Source organism: Lemur catta, chromosome 16 (genome assembly GCF_020740605.2).
Source record: "Lemur catta isolate mLemCat1 chromosome 16, mLemCat1.pri, whole genome shotgun sequence".
In the NCBI taxonomy this organism is placed as follows: domain Eukaryota; kingdom Metazoa; phylum Chordata; class Mammalia; order Primates; family Lemuridae; genus Lemur; species Lemur catta.
The window spans coordinates 6696209-6720336 of NC_059143.1; the positions used below are offsets into that span (position 1 = coordinate 6696209).

The 24128-nt window shown below is 35.1% G+C and overlaps 1 protein-coding gene across 8 annotated transcripts in view; it reads right to left on the reverse strand.

Annotated features, from left to right (window-relative positions):
• Positions 1-24128, reverse strand: part of ANKRD12 (ankyrin repeat domain 12) — a 113979-nt gene that overhangs the window by 68291 nt on the left and 21560 nt on the right. For all 8 annotated transcript variants that reach the window (XM_045527252.1, XM_045527250.1, XM_045527254.1 and 5 more), the window contains exons 2-3: positions 15982-16116; positions 7414-7558 (exon numbers count right to left, since the gene is read on the reverse strand). In XM_045527252.1, the coding sequence (XP_045383208.1) occupies positions 7414-7558; positions 15982-16068 (232 nt within the window). In that variant the 5' untranslated portion in view covers positions 16069-16116. The remainder of the gene's footprint in view (positions 1-7413; positions 7559-15981; positions 16117-24128) is intronic.

A 24128-nucleotide genomic window follows, 5' to 3' on the forward strand; every position in this document is an offset into this window, starting at 1 on the left:
TGCCCCTTTATTCAATTACTTCTTCCCTCTATGCTATACTGAGGCAAGGCTGAATGAGACTACTGCTATTAATGAGATCAATGTAAAACACTGAGTATCAAACAGAACAATCCTCTCTCCCTGATATGTTCTTTTACAGCAAGGCAAGACAAGCAACACCTGTTTTTGTTTTTTTGTTTTTTTTTTGGAGACAGAGTCTCGCTCTGTTGCCCCGGCTAGACTAGAGTGCAGTGGCGTCATCATAGCTCACTGCAACCTCTAATTCATGGGCTCAAGGGATCCTCCTGCCTCAGCCTCCCGAGTAGCTGGGACTACAGGCGCACCACCACGCCTGGCTAATTTTTTCTGTTTTTAGTAGAGACGGGGTCTCACTCTTGTTTAGGCTGTCTCAAACTCCTGACCTCAAGTGATCCTCCCGTCTAGGCCTCCCAGAGTGCTAGGATTACAGGTGTGAAACACCATGCCCAGCCAATACCTGTATTTTAAAAACAATCTTTTTAAGTTAATATTCTGCTTTGGGTTGAAAGATAGTAAGAAAAAATACCAAGAATGATCTAAAAAGTCGGCACTACATGTTTGAAATCGTTAAAATATCAGGGAGGGAACAGGGGTAAATGTGTAATAAATAACTGCTATGAAAATCACCAAAGGTGATTATTTTTATTAAGCATAGCATTGATTTTATCTGCTATTTTAACATAGTTCCCAGAAAAACTATACCTATTTGTTTTCTTTTTAAAAGAAGTTGCTCTCTCCAAATCTCTTTGAGTCACATTAAATAAGGTAAATACTTTGACGGCATCTAAAGTCTTAGGAAAAATAGAACTTCGAAGGCTGGCTGGTGAAGATTTAGTTTATTAAATTTCAACATACTCTACAACTGTGACCATGGACTTTGGAAACAGATCATACTATGCCTCTTTGAATTTTCTCATGCCACATTATCTAAAAATGTCCCCTCAAAATGAATAAGCAAATAAATAATGCTTACTAATAGGAAACAAATACTAAAAAAAAAAAAAAAAAAAGTGAAGGATATTTCACTTTCTAGTTATCTAAACATGCAAACTAAAATGACGATGTAAAACATGTCCCCCAATGCCATTTGAGGTTAAAGAACATTCATATACTGCTAGAGGCTTTGTAAGTAGGTATGATTATTTTGAAGAAATATCAATAATAATAAAAGAATGTTCAACTCTTAACACTGTAACCCTACTCCTGGGAATGAATAAGGAAATAATTTATTATATGACAAAAACACAATCTGCAAAGATGCTCATGATAGCATTGCTAATAACAAAATAACTGCAAATTTAGTTTAAAGGCCAAGAAGAGACTCTAGCCGTTCAATACTTTCACATTAAGGGATTACAGCTTTCTCTTGGATGCCATAAGACTATGGAAGAATATAACTATGATTTTATGACTGACAGTGCAAGAATAAAGTTCCCTTAGGTAAAACCTTAATTAACTACTAAAGATGACAAAAGTTATCAGTTATTGATTATTATATACTTTATATAAAGTGGCAGATATTGTATGGTGCCCATACAATATTCATTCTCCCCTTATCAGGAATATCCCAATTTTGATCAGAGTTACAATATACCCAGTTAAAAGTATTTGATTTTTCAGACTCTTTGCAACTATAATACCCTAACCAATGAGATGCAGACAGAAGTTCCTAGGGAGGTTGTTTCATCAATAAAAAGGCCAAGTCTCACTGGGAGAAAGACACTTTTCTATGTGGTCCTTCACCTTCCTACTTCCTGCCCAGGAAGCAGCAGCAATCTTGTGACTATAAGGCAAAACGTTTAAGGACAAAGCCCATTGTATGAGCTCAGGGTGGCAGAGCACTAAGATGAAAAGAGCCCAGTGCCTGATGGCATTATAGAGCTGCTTTACCAACTCTAGACTGTCTACGCCTGGCCGCCTTACTGCATTAAATTTAAAAAATCCCTATCTCATTTAAAACCAGTGTTAGTTTTCTGTTAATTAATGTTTCACAAACAAAATTTACATATCATGTCACTAAAAGGTCACAGTTCTCTGAAGTTGATATTATTATATGCACTTTTCCAGAGGAGGAAACTCAAACTCATAAAGAAAGAAGTGAAATTATTTGGCTAGGGCTTGTAGAGGGCTGGGGAGGGAGTCAACGCTGGTCAGACTCCAAAATCTTCAATAATAAACACTATGCTATGATTATCCCTAACATAACTATAACTTACCCTATCGGGATTATAGACTAGGAGAGATTGAAAGGAAAAGGTAAAAATAAATCTTAAAGAAAGCTGATGTAGTAGGTATAAAAACTATCTTCTAGATAAGTAGCTTCTTTTATGCTTCTATAGTGTCAATGGGTCATTGTATATACTAGCTTCTTAATATTCTATAGGACAAAAATTGTGGGAATTCTATCACAGGATAGGACAATGTGGGATAGACATTGGAATGATATAAGCAAACATCTTGGTGATTTGATGAAATAAAGTAATTCAGGATGAATACAGTACAACGATGCAGCCACAAAGACCCACTGGCATGATTTCAAATTATGCTGTTAATTCCCTCCCACCTTTTTTTTTTTTTTTTTAAGAGACAGGGTCTTACTCCATCACCCAGGCTGGAGTGCAGTGGCATGATCATGGCTCATTGCAGCCTTGAACTCCTGGGCTCAAGCGATTCTCCTACCTCAGCCTCCTGAGTAGCTGGGACTATGAGCACATGCTACCATGCCCAGCTATTTTTTTTATTTTTATAGAGATGGAGTTTTACTTTGTTGCCCAGGCTGGTCTCCAACTTCTGGCCTCAAGCGATACTCCCAAAGCACTGGGATTACAGGTATGAGCCACCGTGACTGGACCCAAATTTTATTTGTCTAGTTAAGCACTTACTTTTCTATAAAGAGTTTTTTTTCAAAATTAGTAAGTACTAAAAAATTGAGAATTTAGAAAGTTTTACACACTAGAGTATCTCAAAATGAGCACTTAAGAATCCCTTACACACAGTAGAAAGCATGACTGCTGATTGGTGGGGGCGGCATGTGGGCCTTTCTTGGATAATGATATGAATACTCCTTTTAAAAAAAGTAATATATGTCCATTATTTCAAAAATGCAAACCATAAAGTACAAAGGAGAAAGTAACAAATATCGCATACCCTATCAAGTGTTAATATCTGGTGAACATCATCCCAAGCATCCTTCTAAATATATTTAATATGCACAAAGGAACTAGCAGAGACAGAGATAAATAAACTCATGTATGAACAGAAAAATAACATATACATACTATTTTTATTTTTTAATTTAATTTTTTTTGGAGACAGGGTGTTGCTCTGTTGCCTGGGGTAGAGTGCAGTGGCATCATCATAGCTCACTGCAACCTCCAACTCCTAGGCTCTAAGCAATTCTGCCTCAGCCTCCCAAGTAGCTGGGACTAGCGGCACCTGCCTCTATGCCCAGCTAATTTTTTTTTTTTTGGTAGAGATAGGGTCTCACTATGTTGCTCAGGCTACCCCTCGAACTCCTGGGCCCAAGCAATCCTCCCGCCTCGGCCTCCCAAAGTTCTGCAATTACAGGTGTGAGCCACCACACCTGGCCTGTATGTTATTTTTAAATAAAAAGCTTTAAAATTAAGTTTATTTTAATGCAACAGAAAAAGAAAAGAAAGGAATTGCTTCTCTATAAAAGGTATCATACACTAAAATATAAACAAAAATACAAGTGAGGGAATTTTAAAGAAACATTTAAAAAGTAATCATTTTAAGAAACTACATATTTCACTTTAGACAGTATCAGTTAATCCCTTGCCTACAAAGGATGATTAGCTGAATAACATTATTAATGATTCCTCCTTATTCCGCAGTCAGGGTTTATAACATTTGCATTTTGTTCTGAACCCAAAATACACCCACCAGATGTAGCCTTAGTTCCTACAGTGACAACAGTCTTTTATATTTAAACAGTCTTATTTTATCTTTCCATATGTGTGTTAATATATGTCGTGTGTATATATATTAATACATAGCGATAAATATATAAATTACAATTTTTAATGCAATCGAACAGTACATACTATTTCATAATCTAGTTTTTAATTTCTGATACCATTAACATCTTTCCATGTTATGTATTCTTCTGCAATGTTATTTTTAAGGGTGGAAATCATTATTTCTTCATTAGATTTACCATAATTTAACAAATCCTATATAATTTAATACTATTTTCCTGATTTTTTTGCCATTGTAAACAAAGCTGAGATAAACATCCTTAAAGATGTTTGCTCTCATCAATAATTATTTATATAGAATAAGTGCCAAAAGAAAGATTAGTCAAATGTCAAAAAACTTAGTTTTTATGTACGTTGTCATATTTGACCTTGAACAAGGTATTCCTATAATTTAGACCAATTAAAGCAAACTCCTGTTTCCAACCCATAACCACTGGGTATGATTTGGACCAACAACAATTTTGTCAGTCAACATAAATTTTTTCCTCTTCTTTGATTACTATTAGTATGTTTGTTTATATATCTTTGCCAACTGTATTTCTGTTGCTCTGAACTATCTGCTTGTGTCTTTTGTCCATTTGTCCATTTTTGTATTCTTTTCACATTTAAGAGATCTTTCATACTACACACATTAGGATAAAGGTTTTGGTATATGTTGTAAATATTTCCGCCTTTTACATCATTATCTTCATTCACAGTTTCAGCCAATAGTCTAAAATATAGCACACTCCATTAAAAAGATCAATGTCAAACATGGAGTTTGATGCTATACTTATCTTTCACACAGAAAATATCACTTAATTGTACTCTGGATTCTATTTTTTTTTAATTATTGAAAATAAAAGACAACTGTATTGTAAATAACACATTTTGCTTTGAGCCTAAGAAAATTCTTAATGTTTTTACCGTGTATAGTATGTAAAACCAAAGTCTTCATCTATTATTTACTAAAATTTATAAATTCAACCTACCAAAAATATAAATACAGTTGACCCCTGAGCAACATGGGTTTAAACTCCATGGGTTGACTTACATGAGGACATGAGGATTTTCTTCTGCCTCTGCCACCTCTGAGACAGCAAGACCAAATCCTCTTCTTCCTCAGCCTACTCTACGTGAAGACAACGATGAAAACCTTTATAACAATCCTCTTCTACTTAATTTTTTTTTTTTTGGAGACAGAATCTCACTCTGTTGCCGGGGCTAGAGTGCCATGGTGTCAGCCTAGCTCACACACAGCAACCTCAAACCCCTGGACTTAAGCGATCCTCCTGCCAGCTGGGACTACAGGCATGTGCCACCATGCCCGACTTATTTTTTTCTATTTTAAATGCATGGCTAATTTTTTCTCTTTTTCGTAGAGATGGTGTCTTGCTCTTGTGCTCAGGCTAGTCTCGAACTCCTAAGCTCAAGTGATCCTCCTGCCTTGGCCTCCCTGAGTGCTGGGATTATAGGCATGAGCCATCATGCATGGCCCACTTCTACTTGAAGAACAGTAAACATATTTTCTCTTCCTTATGATTTTTAATAACATTTTCTTTTCTTTAGCTTAGTTTATTATAAGAATACAATATATATTAATACATAATATATATAAAATGTGTTATTTGACTTTATGTTATCAGTGAGGCTGCCAGTCACCAGTAGGCTATCAGTAGTTAACTTTTTGAGGAGTCAAAAGTTATACATAGATTCTTTTACTGTGGGGAGGGGAAGTTGGTGCTCCAACCCCCATGTTATTCAAGAGTCAACCGTGAATGCTTTAAATCCATCAAAATTTTGTTTGGTGACAACGTGTAACTTCTCAAAAGCAAGAATAAACTGGGGGATAGGCACACTTGTAGCTCTGACCTGGGCAGTACAAAGGCTATATATAACCTAAGCCTTTGTACCCCTATAATACTCTGAAATTAAAAAAAGTATATAACCCAATTATTGAAATATGAAGATGATATTTATTTAGTGCCTAAAGTATGTGTCTTCCTAAGTAACATTTTCTCATTTTACTCTAATAAAAGACAAAGAATCCACTTGATCTAGTAACAAAGATTCTCATGTGAAGTTTATTATTTTTAAATCTTATTGATTCCTTAAAAAAAATGCTAACACTTTGAATTTATCAAAATCCCTTCTTTAAACTACCATTAGAAATATCACTATCATTGGAAAACAAAACATAAGTAATGTAAGTAATTTAAAAATGACTAGCAAAGGGACTTCTAACGAGAATATATGAGAAGAGTTAAATCTTAAATAGACATCTAAAGGCACATAAGCATCTTCTTCTCAGCTAAGTGATCCAGTAACACCTTGAGAATATTATTGCTTAAGGGTAAGGAGAGCCATCCTTTGGGAGAAAAAATAATCTGAATCTCTAGAATAAACCAGTGTAGCTTAAAGTGAACAAAGCACATAATTTCTTACTTTCAGAAACAGCAACCTTCAAAGTTTAAAAATGTCGTGAGTGTTTAAGAACAATTTCTAATCCAAGCTAAGAGAGACAGCAAAATACACAAAAGGAGACCTACCTACTAAAAATGTATACTAACATGAATTAAGTATATATTCTCTAAAGCTATGTTAGCATAGGGTGTTTCAAAAATCTTTAGAGTATTTTCAGTTTCCAGAGTCAAGATCATTTCTATACTGATAATTAAAATGGCTAAAAAGATATAAGTAGGATATAGTCTCTATAAATAAACTCAGAAAGGAACACTTTCTGTGAGTGAAGGGAAAATATTCTTAAGAACAACTCATTATTAATTATGTCTTGAAAGCAATGTAACAACTGTAACAAACATTCAAGTTTATATTATTTCAAGAAGTTCAGGGTTAACACATACCTTCGTAATTTATTAGATAGCAGTAATAAAGTTCTCATTTATTAAGAATAATTGGGATTGGCTGATCTCAAGTATAAATTTCTGGTATATAAGATAAGAGTTTTGAGAAACAAAAGTACTATGACTAGCACTTAGACAAACTTAATTTTTTTGTGTGTGGTACATATTTCTAATTCATTTCTGAATCCAAAATGGCTAAACTTCTTTGGTGTATCCAATAATATGTTCGCAAAAACTCAACAACTTTTTCTCAAATTTACCATATCCTAATGTTTACCACTGAGCAAATTCTTGTCACTTGAATGCTCCCCAAAAAATTAAGTTCTTAAAGTGGTAAGAGATATAAACATTAAAAGGGTAAGGAATATAGCAAATTTTTATCTGTGGTTAAAAATCACATTTGGATGACAAATAGATGAATTTCTGCCCCAAAATGATAAATCTGAAATACAAATATTTCTCTATAAACTGCATGTGATGTCAAGAGGAGTGCTGTAGGAGAGGAAAATCACAGTAAAATAATTAAGATTTTACCAAAAAACAAATTATTCTACCTGTGTCTGAATCTCGTTCCTCATTTCTTGATGGGCTAATGGAAAAAGGAAGTTTACGTTTCATAGATTTCTCTTTCATCTCTTTGCCCACATCACTTCGGTCAATTTTTGGAGTTTTGCTGTAGGATGCAATCTTGTCTTTACTCTATTAAAAAATTAAATATGAATAAAGTTATATATCAATATTAGCTAAGAAATATAGTTTAAAAAAACCCTCCTTATTCAGGAAAATTTCAAACATACACAAAAGTAGAGAGAGGGTATTACAAGTTATCATTATATCCAATGTACTCAAGACCCAGCTTCAACAATTACATTTTTTCTAACTTGTTTCATATTCCTCCACTTTTACTTACAGAATTTTCAAATAACAAAGTAAAATACCTCCAGTATAATAGAAACATATGTCTAAGTATAATCTAGATGTATTACTAATAAATATATAAATCTGAAAAGGCAATTCTGGACTGAATTAAATTGTTTTATTTTAAAAATATAATCATCTATATCAGTAGTTTTCAAATGATCTCTGGACTAGTAGTATCAGCATCACCCAGGAACTTACTAGAAATGCAAAATCTCAGGCTCTATCCCAAATCTACTGAATCAAAACCTCTGAGGGTAGGGCCTAGTGATGTTTTAATAGTCCTCCCAGTTGATTTCGATGCACACTGAAGTTCGAAAAGCAGTGCTCTTTATCAATAAAGAAATAAATATACACGATCTTAGGAACCAAAGGATAATCTAACTAGTTCAGTAAGATTACAATCCCATTTCTTAAACCAGAGAAACAAGGATATATTTCTCTTCAACTTGGAAAATGGACAATATATCAAATGAAAATATTATGTACCCACCCAGTCAGGTGAAGTAGCCTATTATAAAGTTCATTCCTATAGTCCAACATCCAAATTGATACAGCACATTTAAAATTGGGGTGTGACAACTCCTTTGTAAAAAAAATATGCTTGATATTGAGAACCAACCCACATTACACTTGAGCAAGAGAGCTTAAAAGACCATTCCCCAAGCTATGATAATAAATGGTATTTAGCACAATTGTAGAGATTCTCAGAAGCAATTAGATTTAGACTATAAAAGATACTTGGTTTTCAACCAAAGATGAAAAATAAAGGAAGGAGAGGACGAAGAAGGGACAGAAAAAATTAAAATGCTGAATTTTTTTAAAAAGTAGACTATCGGGCCAGGCATGGTGGCTCATGCCTGTAATCCTAGCACTCTGGGAGGCTGAGGCAGGAAGATCACTTGAGCTCAGGAGTTTGAGACCAGCCTGAGCAAGAAGGAGACACCTTCGCTACAAAAAATAGAAAAATTAGCCAGATGCAGTGGCACATGCCTATAGCCCCAGCAACTTGGGAGGCTGAGGCAGGAGGATCGCTTGAGCCCAGGAGTTAGAGGTTGTGGTGAACTACATATGATGTCATTGTACTCTAGCTGGGGTGACAGAACGAGACGGTCTCCAAAAAAAGTAGACTACCCATAAAACCAAAAAGTGATTCTAAAAGAACTGAATAAACAAACTTTTGGTGAATCTAATTATGAAAATGAGAGAAAAGAGAATAAAGACTGGGACTGAGCCTAAATACAACTCCAGAAGGGATATTATTAAGAAGTTACAAAAGAATACTGCATTTTTTATACCATTAAAAAACATAAAGCCTGGAAAAATGAATAATTTTCTTGGAAAACACACATTTCTAAAAATTGGCTCATGAAAAGAAGAGAAAACCTGAAGAGACCAAAGACCATAGAAAACAAATCCATAGCAGAAGATTTTATATTTAAAAAGGCACCTACCCCAGAAGATTTTATAATAAAGTTTTAACAGAAAGTTCAAAGAACAGATATTTCCCATTTCATATAAACAATCCTATAGAAATATGTAGAAACAAGATTAAAAGCTACCCAATCTATTTTATAAGTCTAAAATAAAACTGATATTAAAGGAGCACAAGACAGAAAATTGTTTGCTTACAAGGTTGTTTTAAAATGTAGGTCTTATTATTATTCAGGTATGGTGAGGCCAATAAATTAGGACATTACTGCCATTGAAAACACAGTTTATTATAGTTCTCAAAGCTGGGGGGACATGCCATGCCACACCAGGCCATGTGGGGAAGCACCAGGGTTGGTTAGAAGGTAGAGGGAGAAGGATGGAATGTGAGCAAAAGCCTTTATCATGGTTTCCACAGGAAAGAAAGGGTAAGGCAGGGTACACAGTCTTCGGACTGGCTAGCTTGAATAATTTCAGCAGGCTCTGGGGAATAGGGGCTGTTTCTCTAATTGTCTGGCATCTAGTTCTGGGGTGATTAGAAAAGGGGGACAGTGGCCCAGAGCATGAGAGGTGAACAAAGTTGGTGGCTTGGATGTGGACTCTGAATTGCTTGGTCTGCATATGAAAGGTGTGATCACAAATGAGTTGTTTACTATCTCTAGGAACTGGCTAGCTCTAAGAGGGAAAGTCCCACAAGGGGCAGAAAGGCCCAGATGTCAAAGCGTCAGAAATACAGAAAATAAAAAAGATTAGCCAGGCATGGTAGTGCACGCCTACAGTCCCAGCTACTTGGGAGGCGGAGGCTGAGGCTGAGGCTAAGGCAGGAGGATCACCTCAGCCTGGGAGTTTGAACTTGTGGAGAGCTATGATGACACCATTGCACTCTAGCGTGGGCAACAGTGCAAGACCCTGCCTCAAAAAAATGAAAATACAGAAAATAAAAAGGCATGATTAATACAAAGGTTAACCAACAAAACTCTAGTAACTTGTCTTAGAAAATGAATCACTGTTATGAATAAAAGCTCTAACAAAAACATGAAGATGTCACTTCTCCCTTGCCAACTGTGTAAGTAAAGATTCTGTGCAATAAAACCAGTTAAAACAAACCAACTTGACACTATGTTAAATGAAAAATATTCACAAGAATATATCAATCGTGTTCTCTTGTGCCATACGGTGATTAGTGTGAATGACTATTCATAACTGCTACCATACACTATGTCCCCTGTAAAATAAAATGGTTCTTTTCAGGTATTATTTAAACAAATAATTTTAGTGAAATTCTTAATACTTTAAAAATTATTTTTGGATCTTGGAAAAGCAACTATCAACAGAAATATTTCATTTTGATTGTCTTGAGATTTCTGAATTACCAAATGATAGAAATACTCTCAGGACAGCATCATTAACACATCACTCTTCCATATGTATGACATTAAAAAGTGCATAACTCTGTTGGGTTTATTATTTTAAAATATTTTTAGGTCTTTTTCATTTAATGTTATTTTTTCAAGAACCTGCAACAGCAACCACACATAATAATGAAAACATCAATGGCAAGAGTGATCTTCTATCACTGCTATTAAACAATGTATTAATACTTTACCATCTCAGTAAGATAGAAAAAAGAAGACAGACATAAAAATTTACCTGGAAAATAACAAAGAATATATATACGTACATAAATGTAAACAGAAAACTCTTCAAAGATATACAGGTGTACTTTGAAGATACAGTGGGTTTTGATTCCAGACCACCATGATAAAGCAATATCACAATAAAGTGAATCAAACAAAATTTTTGGCTTCCCGGTACATATTAAAGATATGTTTATACCATATGGTAGTCTACTAAGTGTGAAATAGGATATCTAGAATATACATATCTTAATTTAAAAATACTTTATTGCTAAAATATGCTAAAGATCATCTGAGCCTTCAGTGAGTTCCTTGATGCAGAATTGCCACTAACTTTCAATTTGTAAAGAGCACAATAAAATGATTATACCTGTAAACCAAAATGATAATAACTATCTGTGGGTGGTGGCATTACAGGCGTGTTGGGAGATAATTCTCCACGTCTCTCTTGCACGTCTGCACATTTTGCAAGCAGAGGCACTAATTTCCTCTGTTCTGAACTGTCTTTTCCAGGATACTTGTATAAAAAACAGCCTTGGAGGATAGAGATAGTATGTCCCTTAGGAGCAAAAGGCAGGTCTGTTCACCATCCAGGACAAAAATGTCTCCTTCTATGGCAAAGGTCAGGTGGACTTACTGCGCATCATAAAAGATTTGGGATTCCTCTCCTATAATGCAACCCAATGCATATGCAGCTGTCACCCGGCCCTTTTTTACATCCCCCTTGTGAGAAATGAGGCTCGAAACAGACACAAAGGCTCATACTCTGGCTACTGCTATTGCTATGTGTAATAGACATTGCTTTATCTCTGACCCAGGAGTCTTGTGTTTTCTGCCAGCATCTGTGAAACTGAATAGTTTCCAAGTAGGGTAAAATCTCAGATCCTTCATAATTTTGACAAGGTAATTTCGATTTTCACTATTATTAAATGTATTTTCTATTTTTCTATAATGAACATGTATTAAATTTCTTGGACAATAAAAGAAAAAATTTCTCAGTAATCACTTAGGAAATAATGAATGTCTGAACTATATTGATGATGAAAAGGATACAACAAAATACTTAGAAGGTTAGCCCAAATTTCAGATTATCATATTACATTTTACAAAAGATTCTGTATTGTAAATTATATATACTGATTCATACCTAAAAGCAGTAATGGAGAAATTTCTAGACTAAACTAAAATGAATGGGGAGAAAAGACCACAGATTAGCAGTCAAGGAGTAAAATAGTTGAAGAATTGTGAACGGATATGCTTGATGAAACTAACTAGTGTGATATTTAATGAGGTAATGAAAACAACTATATAAAAAGTAAATTGCCATAGAATGTAATTATTATTTAAATTATACTCTATTTAAGGAGTTAAATTTTGGTTGAGGTTAATTTAAAAAAAAGAAATTTTTAAGAGACAGGATCTTGCTATGTTGCCCAGCCTGGTCCGGAACTATTGAGCTCAAGTGATCCTCCTGCCTCAGCCTCCCAACCAGCTGGGACTATAGGTATATACTACCCACATCTGGCTCAGGTTATTTTATTAATTTAGGATCTCATAACAGCAATATTCTGTCATACCAAGTTGTAAATAACGTCTCTAATTTATATAACTATATATTCATTTCTAAATATTTTATGGGAAAAAACTCAGTAGAGCCCAGAAGCTGGCTTCAAAGCCAATCATTAAGAAAAGACAATCAAAAGAATATCAATTGCAAATACACAAATGGATAATATGGTCATACCTTCTCTCACCCTTCTCCTAATTTCTTCACTTTGTCTTAAACAGCAGCAACACGGTCTACAAGTAGGAACTTTGGAATGGAAATTATGGCCCTTCCTTTCTTAAAGTACAAATAAGCAGTTAAATATTCATTTAAAAACTGAGGAAAATAATTCTAACAACAGTTTTTGATGCCAAGTTGCTCTGAAATCCCAAAGCATGGCATTAAGTACCAGGCATACTGCCTTAGAAGAGCTTTTGATTACTACCCAAACATGATCTTGAAAAAGTATAGTATGGTTAAATAGAGACTGAGAATAAATCTAGCTCTTTATACAAGCCAAAAGTTAATAAAATAAGAAACAGTCTATTTATTCTTTGTGTTTATTTTATAAATCTAATGATTAACATGTATTCTTAACTTACCTAAGGAAAGTTTTTAATAGAAATATTTAGTAGAAAGTGTTTGCTTTTTGCTCTTTTTCCTACTCTTTTAAGAAATCATACTTTTATGATTTATTGAGTGACAGCTTTCAAAAGATAGAAAGTACCTAAGAAAAATAAAAGCTTCAACGAGTTTTGCCTTATAAATTCAAACCCAAAGCAGCCCAGATGAATTTTCACAAATGCAACCTTCACTATATTTAAACATTTAGAAATAAAAGTTCTAATGCTTTCCTCAAATTTAACATTGTACTCTGTCCCCACAACTCCACTGAAACTACTTTTACCAAGGTCATCTAAGGTGTCTCAATGGCCTCATCTGTCCTATTAATCTCTCTCTGGCATTTGGCACCACAGATTCTCTCCTCCCTTGGGCACTCTTCTCTCTAGAACCTCCCTTGGTTCTCTAGGGCCTTCTCTTTCCCTGTCACTTGACTTCTCCTAAAATATCTGAATTCCTCAGAGTATAGCCTCCACCATTCTTGCTCCACTTTATGCACTCTCTTTGGGCAACATCTCCATGTCCCTACTTACTTTTCTACAAATGCTTATGTATTTATTTCCAATCTAGATTTCTGTTTTGAACTCTTAAACTCATACCTAACTGCCTATTAAACACTTCTCCTTGGATATCCCAATGGCCAAAACTCAATTCAGCAAGTACAAACCAAACTAATTCTTGAAACAACTTGTTCTTTCTCCTGAATTCTCTCTCAGGAAATAGTCCAATCATTAACCTAGGCATTGAAAACAGAAACCTCACAGTAGACTCAGACTACTTTTTATTCATACACAAGGTTAATTCATTCAACATCTTTTAAATCTTCCAACTTCTCTCCATCTCCAAAGCCACTTCCTCTCCTTGGGATTTTAAAAAATAGCACTCTAAGTGGTCTCCTCTACGGCCCCTCCCTTCTATCTCACTGACTAAAGAATAAATTCCAAGACCGTTGGCAAGGCACACAAGGCCATAACGAACTGGCCCCTGATTAATGCTACAGACTCATCTCCTATCCTCCATCCTTCATAGGCTACATCCCAACTCAGTATGTACTGCTGCGACAGATTCATGTTTGTTTATTTGTTGTGTCTTTTACTTAGACTACCCTTTACTTTCACTTTCCTGATGGTTGTAAATACTTATTCCTTCAGAATCCAGATTAAGTATCTATTTCACTTTGAGGCCATCCCAAACCTCTAAGAAGCACTGATTGCTTCTCTTTTTTTCTTCCTGTACACTCAACAGTTTCATTAATGTGCTTATTACACTGGTATGGAAGTTCTCAAATTATGGTCCCTGAGATCATGTGAGGGAATCTGCAAGGTCAGTATGCTCATAATAACAGTAAGATGTTATTTGTACATTTCTCTTTCTCTCAAGAGTGTATATTGGCATGAAAACGTTCTAAAATCAACTGTGGTTATGATTGCACAATTCTGTAAATATATTAAAAACTACTGAATAACACTGAAAAGAATAAAATGCTTTTGAATAATTTAACAATAGAAGCGCAAGACTTATACACTGGAAACTACAAAGAACTGCTGAGGGAAACTAAAGAATTAAAGACATGGAAAGATATTCCATGTTCATGGATTGGAAGACAATATCAAGATGGCAATACTACTCAAAATGATCTACAGATTCAAGGTACAGACTCAATGAAATTCCTATCAAAATCCCAGGAGGATATTTTTGTAGAAACTACAAGCTGATCCTACAATTCCCAATTTTGAAAAGAACACAGTTTGAAAACGCACACTTCTTGGTTTTGAAAGCAGATTTAGGGAGTTGGGGTGGGAGTGAAGACTGACTACAAATGGACAAGAATCTTTTTAGTGACAGAAATGTTCTAAAACTGGATTGTGATGATGGCTGCACAACTGTATTAGCTAAAAACTAGAAACATCTCAGACATCCTTCAGTAAGAATGAGGCTTAAAAAAAGACTTCAAAAAAAAGTATCCTAGCCCTCTGGGAGGCCGAGGCGGGTGGATCGCTGGAGTTCAGGAGTTCGAGACCAGCCTGAGCAAGAGCAAGACCCCCGTCTCTACTAAAAATAGAAAGAAATTACATGGACAGCTAAAAATATATATATATAAAAAAAATTAGCCAGGCATGGTGGCACATGCCTGTAGTCCCAGCTACTCGGGAGGCTGAGGCAGGAGGATCCCTCGAGCCCAGGAGTTTGAGGTTGCTGTGAGCTAGGCTGACGCCATGGCACTCTAGCCTGGGCAACAGAGTGAGACTCTGTCTCACAAAAAAAAAAAAAGTAAACAGAAGGGAAAAATTAAAAAATAGTGTATAAAACTAATGATATAAGGAAAGACTAGGGATAGTGAGGCCATTGCTGAAGTCCAAATGAAGGTTCTGAAGGTTTAAATTAAATAGGAATGAAGAAAGATATAAAAAGACAGAATCACAGGTTACTGGTAATAACTAATAATAACAAAAACTGTTAACCTTTACTGAGCACTTACTATGTACCAGGTATTGCATTAAGTACAATTATTATGCCATTTTACTGTCACAGCAATTCTATTCTAGAAGGCATATTGTCCTCTACTGCAGAGAAAGAGACACTGAGGTTGGAGAAGTTACATAAATTTATCCAAGGTTACAGATCTGGAAAATGGAACATCTAGTGTGTATGTTTGTTTTGTCACTGAGGGTCAGGGAGTAGGGGAAGAAATGTCAAATGACTGTGAGGTTTCGGGTCCCTCCCCACCGACCATGATTATTTCTTGTGGAACTGTGCAATTTTTACTTAGCAATTGTGTTTCCCTTAGGCAATGAAAAACAATCGTATCCCAGGAATCCAATTTATTTCTAAAGGGCTTAGATAAATGGTTTGAATTTATTTGGCATCCATACTGCTTTTTATTTTGTGAGAAATTACAAAAATATACTTAATTGGGAATCTTACTCCAGTTTAAAAAGAGTTAACAAATCTTTAGTATAATCATATACCTTTCTTCCATATGGCTTCTCTACCATATTGCTGTCACTGTCAGAATTTTCACTCTGAACTGGTTTTGTGAACCCAGATTTGGGCATTTTATAGCTGTTCAGCTAGCTTCTTTTATCAGTCTTCTCATCCTGGATCTGTAAAGAATGGATATATAAGGGTTATTTGTATACATATACAATAGAATCTACTTAAAGTTTATGTACCACAATTAGTGCAATTTTGTTTTCTCTATGTCTCTGTAATTTTCTCAGAGAGGCTATCCTAACCTAAAATAAGTTTTCACTTAACAATTTTGAGCTTCTAGTTCTTTTATTCAAATTGACTCAGCTTGTCACTGAAAAGAAGAAAAGAATTACTTTTATGTATTTCTTCCCACCTTCTCTAGACTAGTAATTATCTCCAGCTTTCTGGGTGCCCAAAAGCAGTGGAAGTGGAAGCAGTAGCAGCAGTTTTCTCTTTCCAGAATGAATCCAGAGGTGGGAGCTCCTAACAGATTCCCTGGTAGGTCTATGTTGGTCTAGAGGTCATTTCTGAAGACCCAACCAAGAACTTGCTGGGTTTGAATAGTAATTTTTACAACATCTAATTCCCTATATTAAACCCTTCCTACTTAAAATCCCTGGAGTAGTTTCTTTTCCTTCAGTGAACATCCCCAGGCATTTAGTCACTTTATCAACCTATTCATCGGTACAATACTCATATTGTACTGTAATTGTCACCATATGCATCATTTTCTTTCCAATTTGTTCAGCCTTCCTTCTCCTACTTTGCAAGCTGACTTAAGAGGTCAAGGACTTTCCCAGAAGTTTGTGATTACAATAAGCTCATGCTTGAGAGATCCAGAAAAAAATTCCAAGATGGGGTTTTAGATATAAAGGAGGAAATTATGAGGCTAGACCTATGTTGTTACCTGACGACTATTAGCCATGTGTGGCTATTTAAATTTAAACTAATTAAAATCAAATAAAATTAAAGTAGCTACTGTACTATAGAGTGCAGACATACATTTATAGCATAACAGAAAGCTCTACTGCACAGCACGGGGCTAGATTGAAGCTGCTGGCCAAGGGCAGCATCACTTGGGCCACAAGCATTAACGACAGCTTACTTTGAACTCTTTCATGCTATAAATTTCCTATAAATGGATATCACAGGTCTAAGTAAGCTGTCATTCTAGTATCTACGTGAATTATTAAAACGCAGACACCTTGACCAGTGTATTAGTAAAATCTGCCATGTTCTTCAAAGTGCTCTATTGGTGCTTTAAATGTTTGGTTTTGACAAAAACCAAAAATCCTTTAAATGAACTGAGCTAATTTGTAAATTAGCAAAACTATATTAATCTGGATATAGCCAAAAAATGGCAAAGTTCAAATAATTCAAATCTTTCATTTTATAGGGGAGGAAACAGACTTGAAAGAAATTAAGAAACTTTTTTGACATCACACCCAAGAGGCAAAGTTTACCTTGGGACCATTCAACCGTTTCAACTAGTACCATATAAGCAGAATCACTGAAACGTAACACGTAGCCTCAAAATTAGCCATGTGTATAGCTTGCAGAGTTAAAGTTACAAGTCATATAAAAAACAGAAACAAACTGAATCAAAAGCAAAAGTGAACTGTATGATATCTATCTGCAGACATCAGCCTAAATGAGACTATGAAGATAAAACATTATCTCCTTTGTAGATAAAGCAAAGCAAGTCATGCATATTCTGGGGGAAAACTCTATAAGGGAATATTATGTTAAATAGATTGCAGGTTAGGAAAAGCTGACATTTTGCAGCGATTTTATTTAGAAAACATTCAGCACTAACATAATAAAAAATCACAATTAGAATCCCAAAATACTACTTCAATCAACAAATATTAAGCATTTAGTTATTCTGGGTCCAAGACGTGTATTGTAATCACTAGAGCAACGACTATACAAACTATACAAGGAAATAATCAAAATCACACTAGATAATTAAAATAGAATATTTAAGAATGTACAAGTAACCCAATAGAAAGCAAGAAAAGAAAAATTGAGGAATGAAATAAACAGAAGGAACAAAAAACAAATAATAAAATGACAGATCTAATCCAAACATATTAATAATTATATAAAATACAAATGGTTTAAACATACCAATCAAAAGGTAGAGATTGCCAGGAGGAAAAAAAAAACCAAAAAATTCACTTCAAATATAATAATAGGTAGGTTTTCTATTGCCCTCTTATGCAGTGAAAAATAAAAGAATATTTTAATGAATAAGAGTCAAGATTGTTTTAAAAATTTTAAAAAAGGAGAAAAGAATTAAAATAAAGACTAAAATAAAAAACACAAATAATAGGTAGGTTAAAATAAAAGACTGGAAAAAGATGTCATGTAAGCACTAATCAAAAGAAAGCTTGAGTAGCTACGTTAATACAGATGAAATAGACCTCAGAGCAAAGAGGGACAGTTCATATTACATATTGATAAAAGGGTCAATTCACTAAGAAGACATATCAATCCTAAAAAAGTATGCAACTAACAACAGAGCTTCAAAATACACGAAAAATTCATAATTACAGTTGGAGGCTTTAACTACTCTCTCATTAAGACAGAGAAGTAGCAAAGCCATAGAAGAACTGAAAAAATGTCATCAATTGATTACATCTAATTGACATTTATTGAAAAATCTACCCAACAGCAGCAGAATACTCATTCTTTTCAGATAGGCTATATCCTGGGTCATAAAACGAATTTTAACAAATTTAATATAATTAAAACCACACAAAGTTCACTCTCAGACGATAAAGAAATTAAAAGTCAATTATAGAAAGATAAGAAGAGTATCTCCAAACTAAAAAGATAAAGTCAACCAAACTGAAAACCAGTTCTTTAAAAAGACCAACAAAATTGATATATCTCTAGTCACACCAATTAGAAACAAGGGAGGAGACCTACGTTATCAATAAGATCAATGAAAGAGGAATATCACAACAGATCCTACAAACACATAAGCTCACTGAAGAAAAGACAATCTCAATAGCCCTGTTTTATTAAAGACATTAAATTCAAAGTTAAAAACAAAACTTTGGGACCAGATGGCTTCAAGGTGAATACTACAAAATATTTAAGGAAAAAGTAATGCCAATTCTACACAAACTCTCCTGGAAAAAAAAAAAAAAAGAGTCAGGAACACATTTTATAAGGCCATCATTACCCTGATACCCAGAGTAAGCCTTTTTCAAGAAACTACAAACCAATATACCTCATGATATTGAAACAAAACAAAATATCAGTAAATCAAATCCAATTATACATAAAAAGGATAATACATCATGACCAAATAAGGTTTATCCCAGGAATGCAAGGTCGTAATGTTTAAAAATTAATCTATGTAAATTCACTCTGTTAACTAAAACCACAAAAACACATATATGAGCATCTCAATACAGAAAACGCCCTTTCGGCAAGAGCTGCCATCTTCTAGTAATTCGCCAAAATGACCAACACAAAGGGACAGAGGAGAGGCACTAATACCTGTTCTCTAGGCCTTTTAGGGAACATGGAGTTGTTCCTTTGGCCACATGGGAATCTACAAGAAAGGTAATACTGCAGACATCAAGGAAATGGGTACTTTTCAAAAAGGCATGCCCCACAGATGTCCCCATGGCAACACTCAAAGAGTCTACACTGTTACCCACCATGCTGTTGGCATTGTTGTAAACAAGGGCAAGATTCTTGCCAGGAGGATTAAAATGTGTATTGAGCATATTAAGCACTCAAACAGCAGAGACAGCTTCCTGAAATGTGTGAAGGAAAATGATCAGAAATAAGAAGAAAGCCCAAGAGAAAGGTACCTGGGTTCAACTGAATCGCCAGTCTGCTCCACCCAGAGAAGCACATTTTGTGAGAACCAATGGAAAGGAGCCTGACCTACTGGAACTATTCCCTATGAATTCATGGCATAGTAGGCGTAGCACACTTTGCGAGAAGCAATGGAAAGAAGCCTGAGGTGCTGGAACCTAGTTCCTATGAATTCATAGGAGGTGTAAAAAAATAAAAAGACTCCTGGATTGTAAAAATATTTCTCTTCATTGTGTAGAAGTGTAGTGTCCCTTTCCCAAAGAAATATTTAAAGCAAATTTTAATTGTGTCCTAAAAGAAAAAAAAAAAACAGAGAAAAAGCATTTCATAACATTTAATACTCATTAATAACTCTTAGCAAACTGAAATAAAAGGGAACTTGAATGCTTTCTTTTCTAAGATTAACAATGAGGCAAAGATGTCCACTCTTACCACATCTATTCAACACTGTACTTACTGGTGGCCCTATCTAGTTGAATAAGGCAAGAAAAAAATAAAAGATACAGCTTGGAAAGAAGAAGGAAAACAGGCCTTATTTCCAGATGACATGATCATCTATGTAGACAAAGCAAAGGGATCTACAAAGAAGCTATTAGAACTAATAAGCGAGTTTAGGAAGGATATATAATACATGATCAATATATGAAAATTAATTTTATTTCTACATCCTAGCAATAAGCAATTCGAAATTGAAATTAAAAATACGACCAGGTGCAGTGGCTCACATCTGTAATCCTAGCACTTTGGGAGGTTGAGGTGGGAGGACTGCTCGAGGCCAGGAGTTTGAGATCAGCCTAGGCAACATGGCAAGACCTCCTCTATTTCTAAAAAAAAAAAAAAATAGAAAAATTAGCCAGGCATGTTGCTGCACACCTACAGTCCAAGCTATTCAGGAGGCTGAGGCACGAGAATCACTTGAGCCCGGGAGTTTGAGGTTGTAGTGAGGTTGAGTGTATGATGATGCCACTGCACTCTAGCCCAGGCAAAAGAGCAAGATGCTGTCTCAACAACAAAAAACAACTTACAACAGCATCAAAAGTTCTCAGGGATAAATATAACAAAATATATGCAAGACTATACAAAACACTACTGAAAGAAATTAAAGACCTAAATATATGGAGAGATATGCCATCTTCCTAGATCAGAATACTCAATGTTATTAAAATGTCAATTCTCCCAAATTACAAGACAGTAAGGAAGACGGTATTTACTAGTGTAAAGACAGACTTACAGATTACTGGAACAGAAAGTCAGAAATGGATCTACACATACATGTCCAATTGATTTTTGAAAAAGTTGTCTATGCAATTCACTGGGGAAAGGATATATTCCTTTCAACAAATGGTATTGGAACTATTTATCCATATGCCCCCCCCCAAAAAAAATGCTTTGACCCCCTACCTCACTCCACAGAGAAAAAGAGGAAAATTACCTTAACATACATCATCTAAACACATGAGCTAAAACTATACAACTTCTAGCAGAAAACAGGATATCGTACTGGTCTTGGATTAGTCAAAGATTTCTTAAATCGGTTATGAAAAGTAGAAACTATACAAGGAAAAAAATTAGACTTCACAAAAACTCTGCTCTTTAAATGACCCTGTTAAGAAAATGAAAAGCTATACTGGGAGAAAATACTTGCAAATTATATCTTAAAAGGACTTATATCCAGAATACATAAATAGCTCTTATGAATCAATAAGATATTCCAATTTTAAAATGAGTAAAAGATTTTGACAGTTCATCAAAGGCAAATAAGCACAGGAAAAGATGCTCATCCTCATTAGTCACCAGAAAAACTAACAGTGAGATGCTCTGTCATTCATAAGTAAGAGCTATATAAGTTGATCTTATGGAGACAGAGGCAAATGATAAGATATGGGGGGGGTCAGGGAGGAAGGAGCAATGAAGAGAGATTGGTTAATTGGTACAAATATACAGTTAGTTAGAAGAAATAAGCTCTAATGTTCCATAGCAGAAGATGGCTATAGTTAACAACAATGTACTGTATATTTCAAAATACCTAGTAGACAGGACTTGATGTACTCCCAGACCATGGCAATGATAAATATTTGAGGTGATAGATACCCTAAATACCCTGACTTGATCATTATACACTCTATGCATGTAATAAAATATCACATGTACCCCACAAATATGTACAAATATTATGTATCAATGAAAAATAAATTTTGGCCGGGTGCAGTAGGTCACACCTGTAATCCTAGCACTCTGGGAGGCTGAGGCGGGAGGACAGCTCGAGGTCAGGAGTTCGAGACCAGTCTGAGCAAGAGCGAGACCCCACCTCTACTAAAATAGAAAGAAATGATTTGGACAGTTAAAAAACACATATAGAAAAAAAAATTAGCCGGGCATGGTGGCGCATGCCTGTAGTCCCAGCTACTCGGGAGGCTGAGGCAGAAGGATTGCTTAAGCCCAGGAGTTCGAGGTTGCTGTGAGCTAGGCTGACGCCACGGCACTCTAGCCCGGGCAACAGAATGAGACTCTGTCTCAAAAATAAATAAAAATTTTTAAAAATAATAAAAATGAGGTGCCACTATACACATCCACCAGAATTAAAGACTAAGAAGGCATCCTAGCACTCTGGGAGGCCTGGAAGGCCAAGGCAGGAGGACTGTTTGAGCTCAGGAGTTCGAGACCAGCATGAGCAAGAGCGAGAACCCACCTCTATTAAAAATAGAAAGAAAATCAGCTGGACAACTAAAAATATATATAGAAAAAACTAGCCAGGCATGGTGGCACATGCCTGTAGTACCAGCTACTCGGGAGGCTGAGGCAAAAGGATTGCTTGAGCCCAGGAGTTTCAGGTTGCTGTGAGCTAGGCTGACGCCATGGGCACTCTGGCCAGGGCAACAGAGTGAGACTCTGTCCCTCCCTGCCCCCCCCCAAAAAAAAAAAGACTAAGAAGATCAAGTGTTGGTGAGAATACGGAGAAACTGGAATCCTCATACAGTGCTGGGGGTTGGGGGAAAAATGCATAGTGGCAGGTACATCCACTTTATAAATGAAAATAGTTGGTGTTATCTTCATGTGGCTTAAGAAAGAGTTATTCGTATTCTTCCATTCTTTGTATGACAATCTTGGTGGCTATTACATGCTCCTTATACTTCAACCTCTGTATCCTAAGAGCTGCATGGAGCTATTAATACTTGCTAAAGGCTACTTGTTTAAGCCAACGAGCTACAAGCTCTACATATAAGTGGATTCACACCATATTTGTCTCTTTGTGACTGGGTTATTTCACTTAGCATAATGACTTCAAAGTTTTGACACATGTTGTAGCAAGTGTCTTTTCTTCTGAAAGCTAGCTAATATTCCATTATATGTATATACCAAATTTTGTTGATCTACTCATCCACAATGGACACTGGGTTGGCTACTGTGAATAATGCTGCTATGAATATGGGTGCACAATGCAAATATATTTCTGATACCTGTAATTTTCTTTATAAATCCTTGCTTTGCTTTTAGATTTAAAGCTTCTGTACTCCAAGATCAGAAAATATATTCAATTTTATTTAACTTCTTCTAATGTTTAACTCTTCCCATCCATTTATCTGTAATGTCAACTTTTTAAAATCACAATCTTACTCCTTTATATAACTGAATCTCTTTCTGGGCGTTCTAGTCTGGTCTTTCCACTCTTACAACGTTACTACACTGTTTTTATTGTACAGTTTTCTAACACTAATTTTAGTCCCTCCTCATTTTTCTTTTTCGAAATTATCTTGCCAGTTCTCACCAAATGAATTTAGCAATTAATTCTGACAAGTTAAAAATGTTGGTATCTGGGTCAAACAATAAACATAAAAATTAAACCATGGAAGTACTAGGGAAAAAAATCCTTAGATGGGGAAAGCCTTTCCAAAATGTGATACAAATGTATGCTAGACGCAATTTTTTTTGAAGTTCTAAATCTAGAATTTCTAGAATGCAAATATTACAAGTAGACATCAGAAGTGAAAACACTTGCAGTATGTATGAAAAATAATCAAAGAGTTATAATAATCAATAAAAAAACTTATTACAAAAAACAGAAGGTATTAAGACATAGTCCAAGGAATAATAAATAGTAGGTTGGTGCAAAAGTAATTGCAGTTTTAGCATTGTTGAAATTTTCCGTTTGATATTAGAATACATTCTTAAACATGGTTATGTTACACATCACTTTAATGCACATTTCTCACTTTATTTTTTTTTTGCTAATGACTTATTACTTGCTGTTTATATTTATTTTAGACTATGGAAATGATGTTAGACAAAAAACAAACTCCAGTGA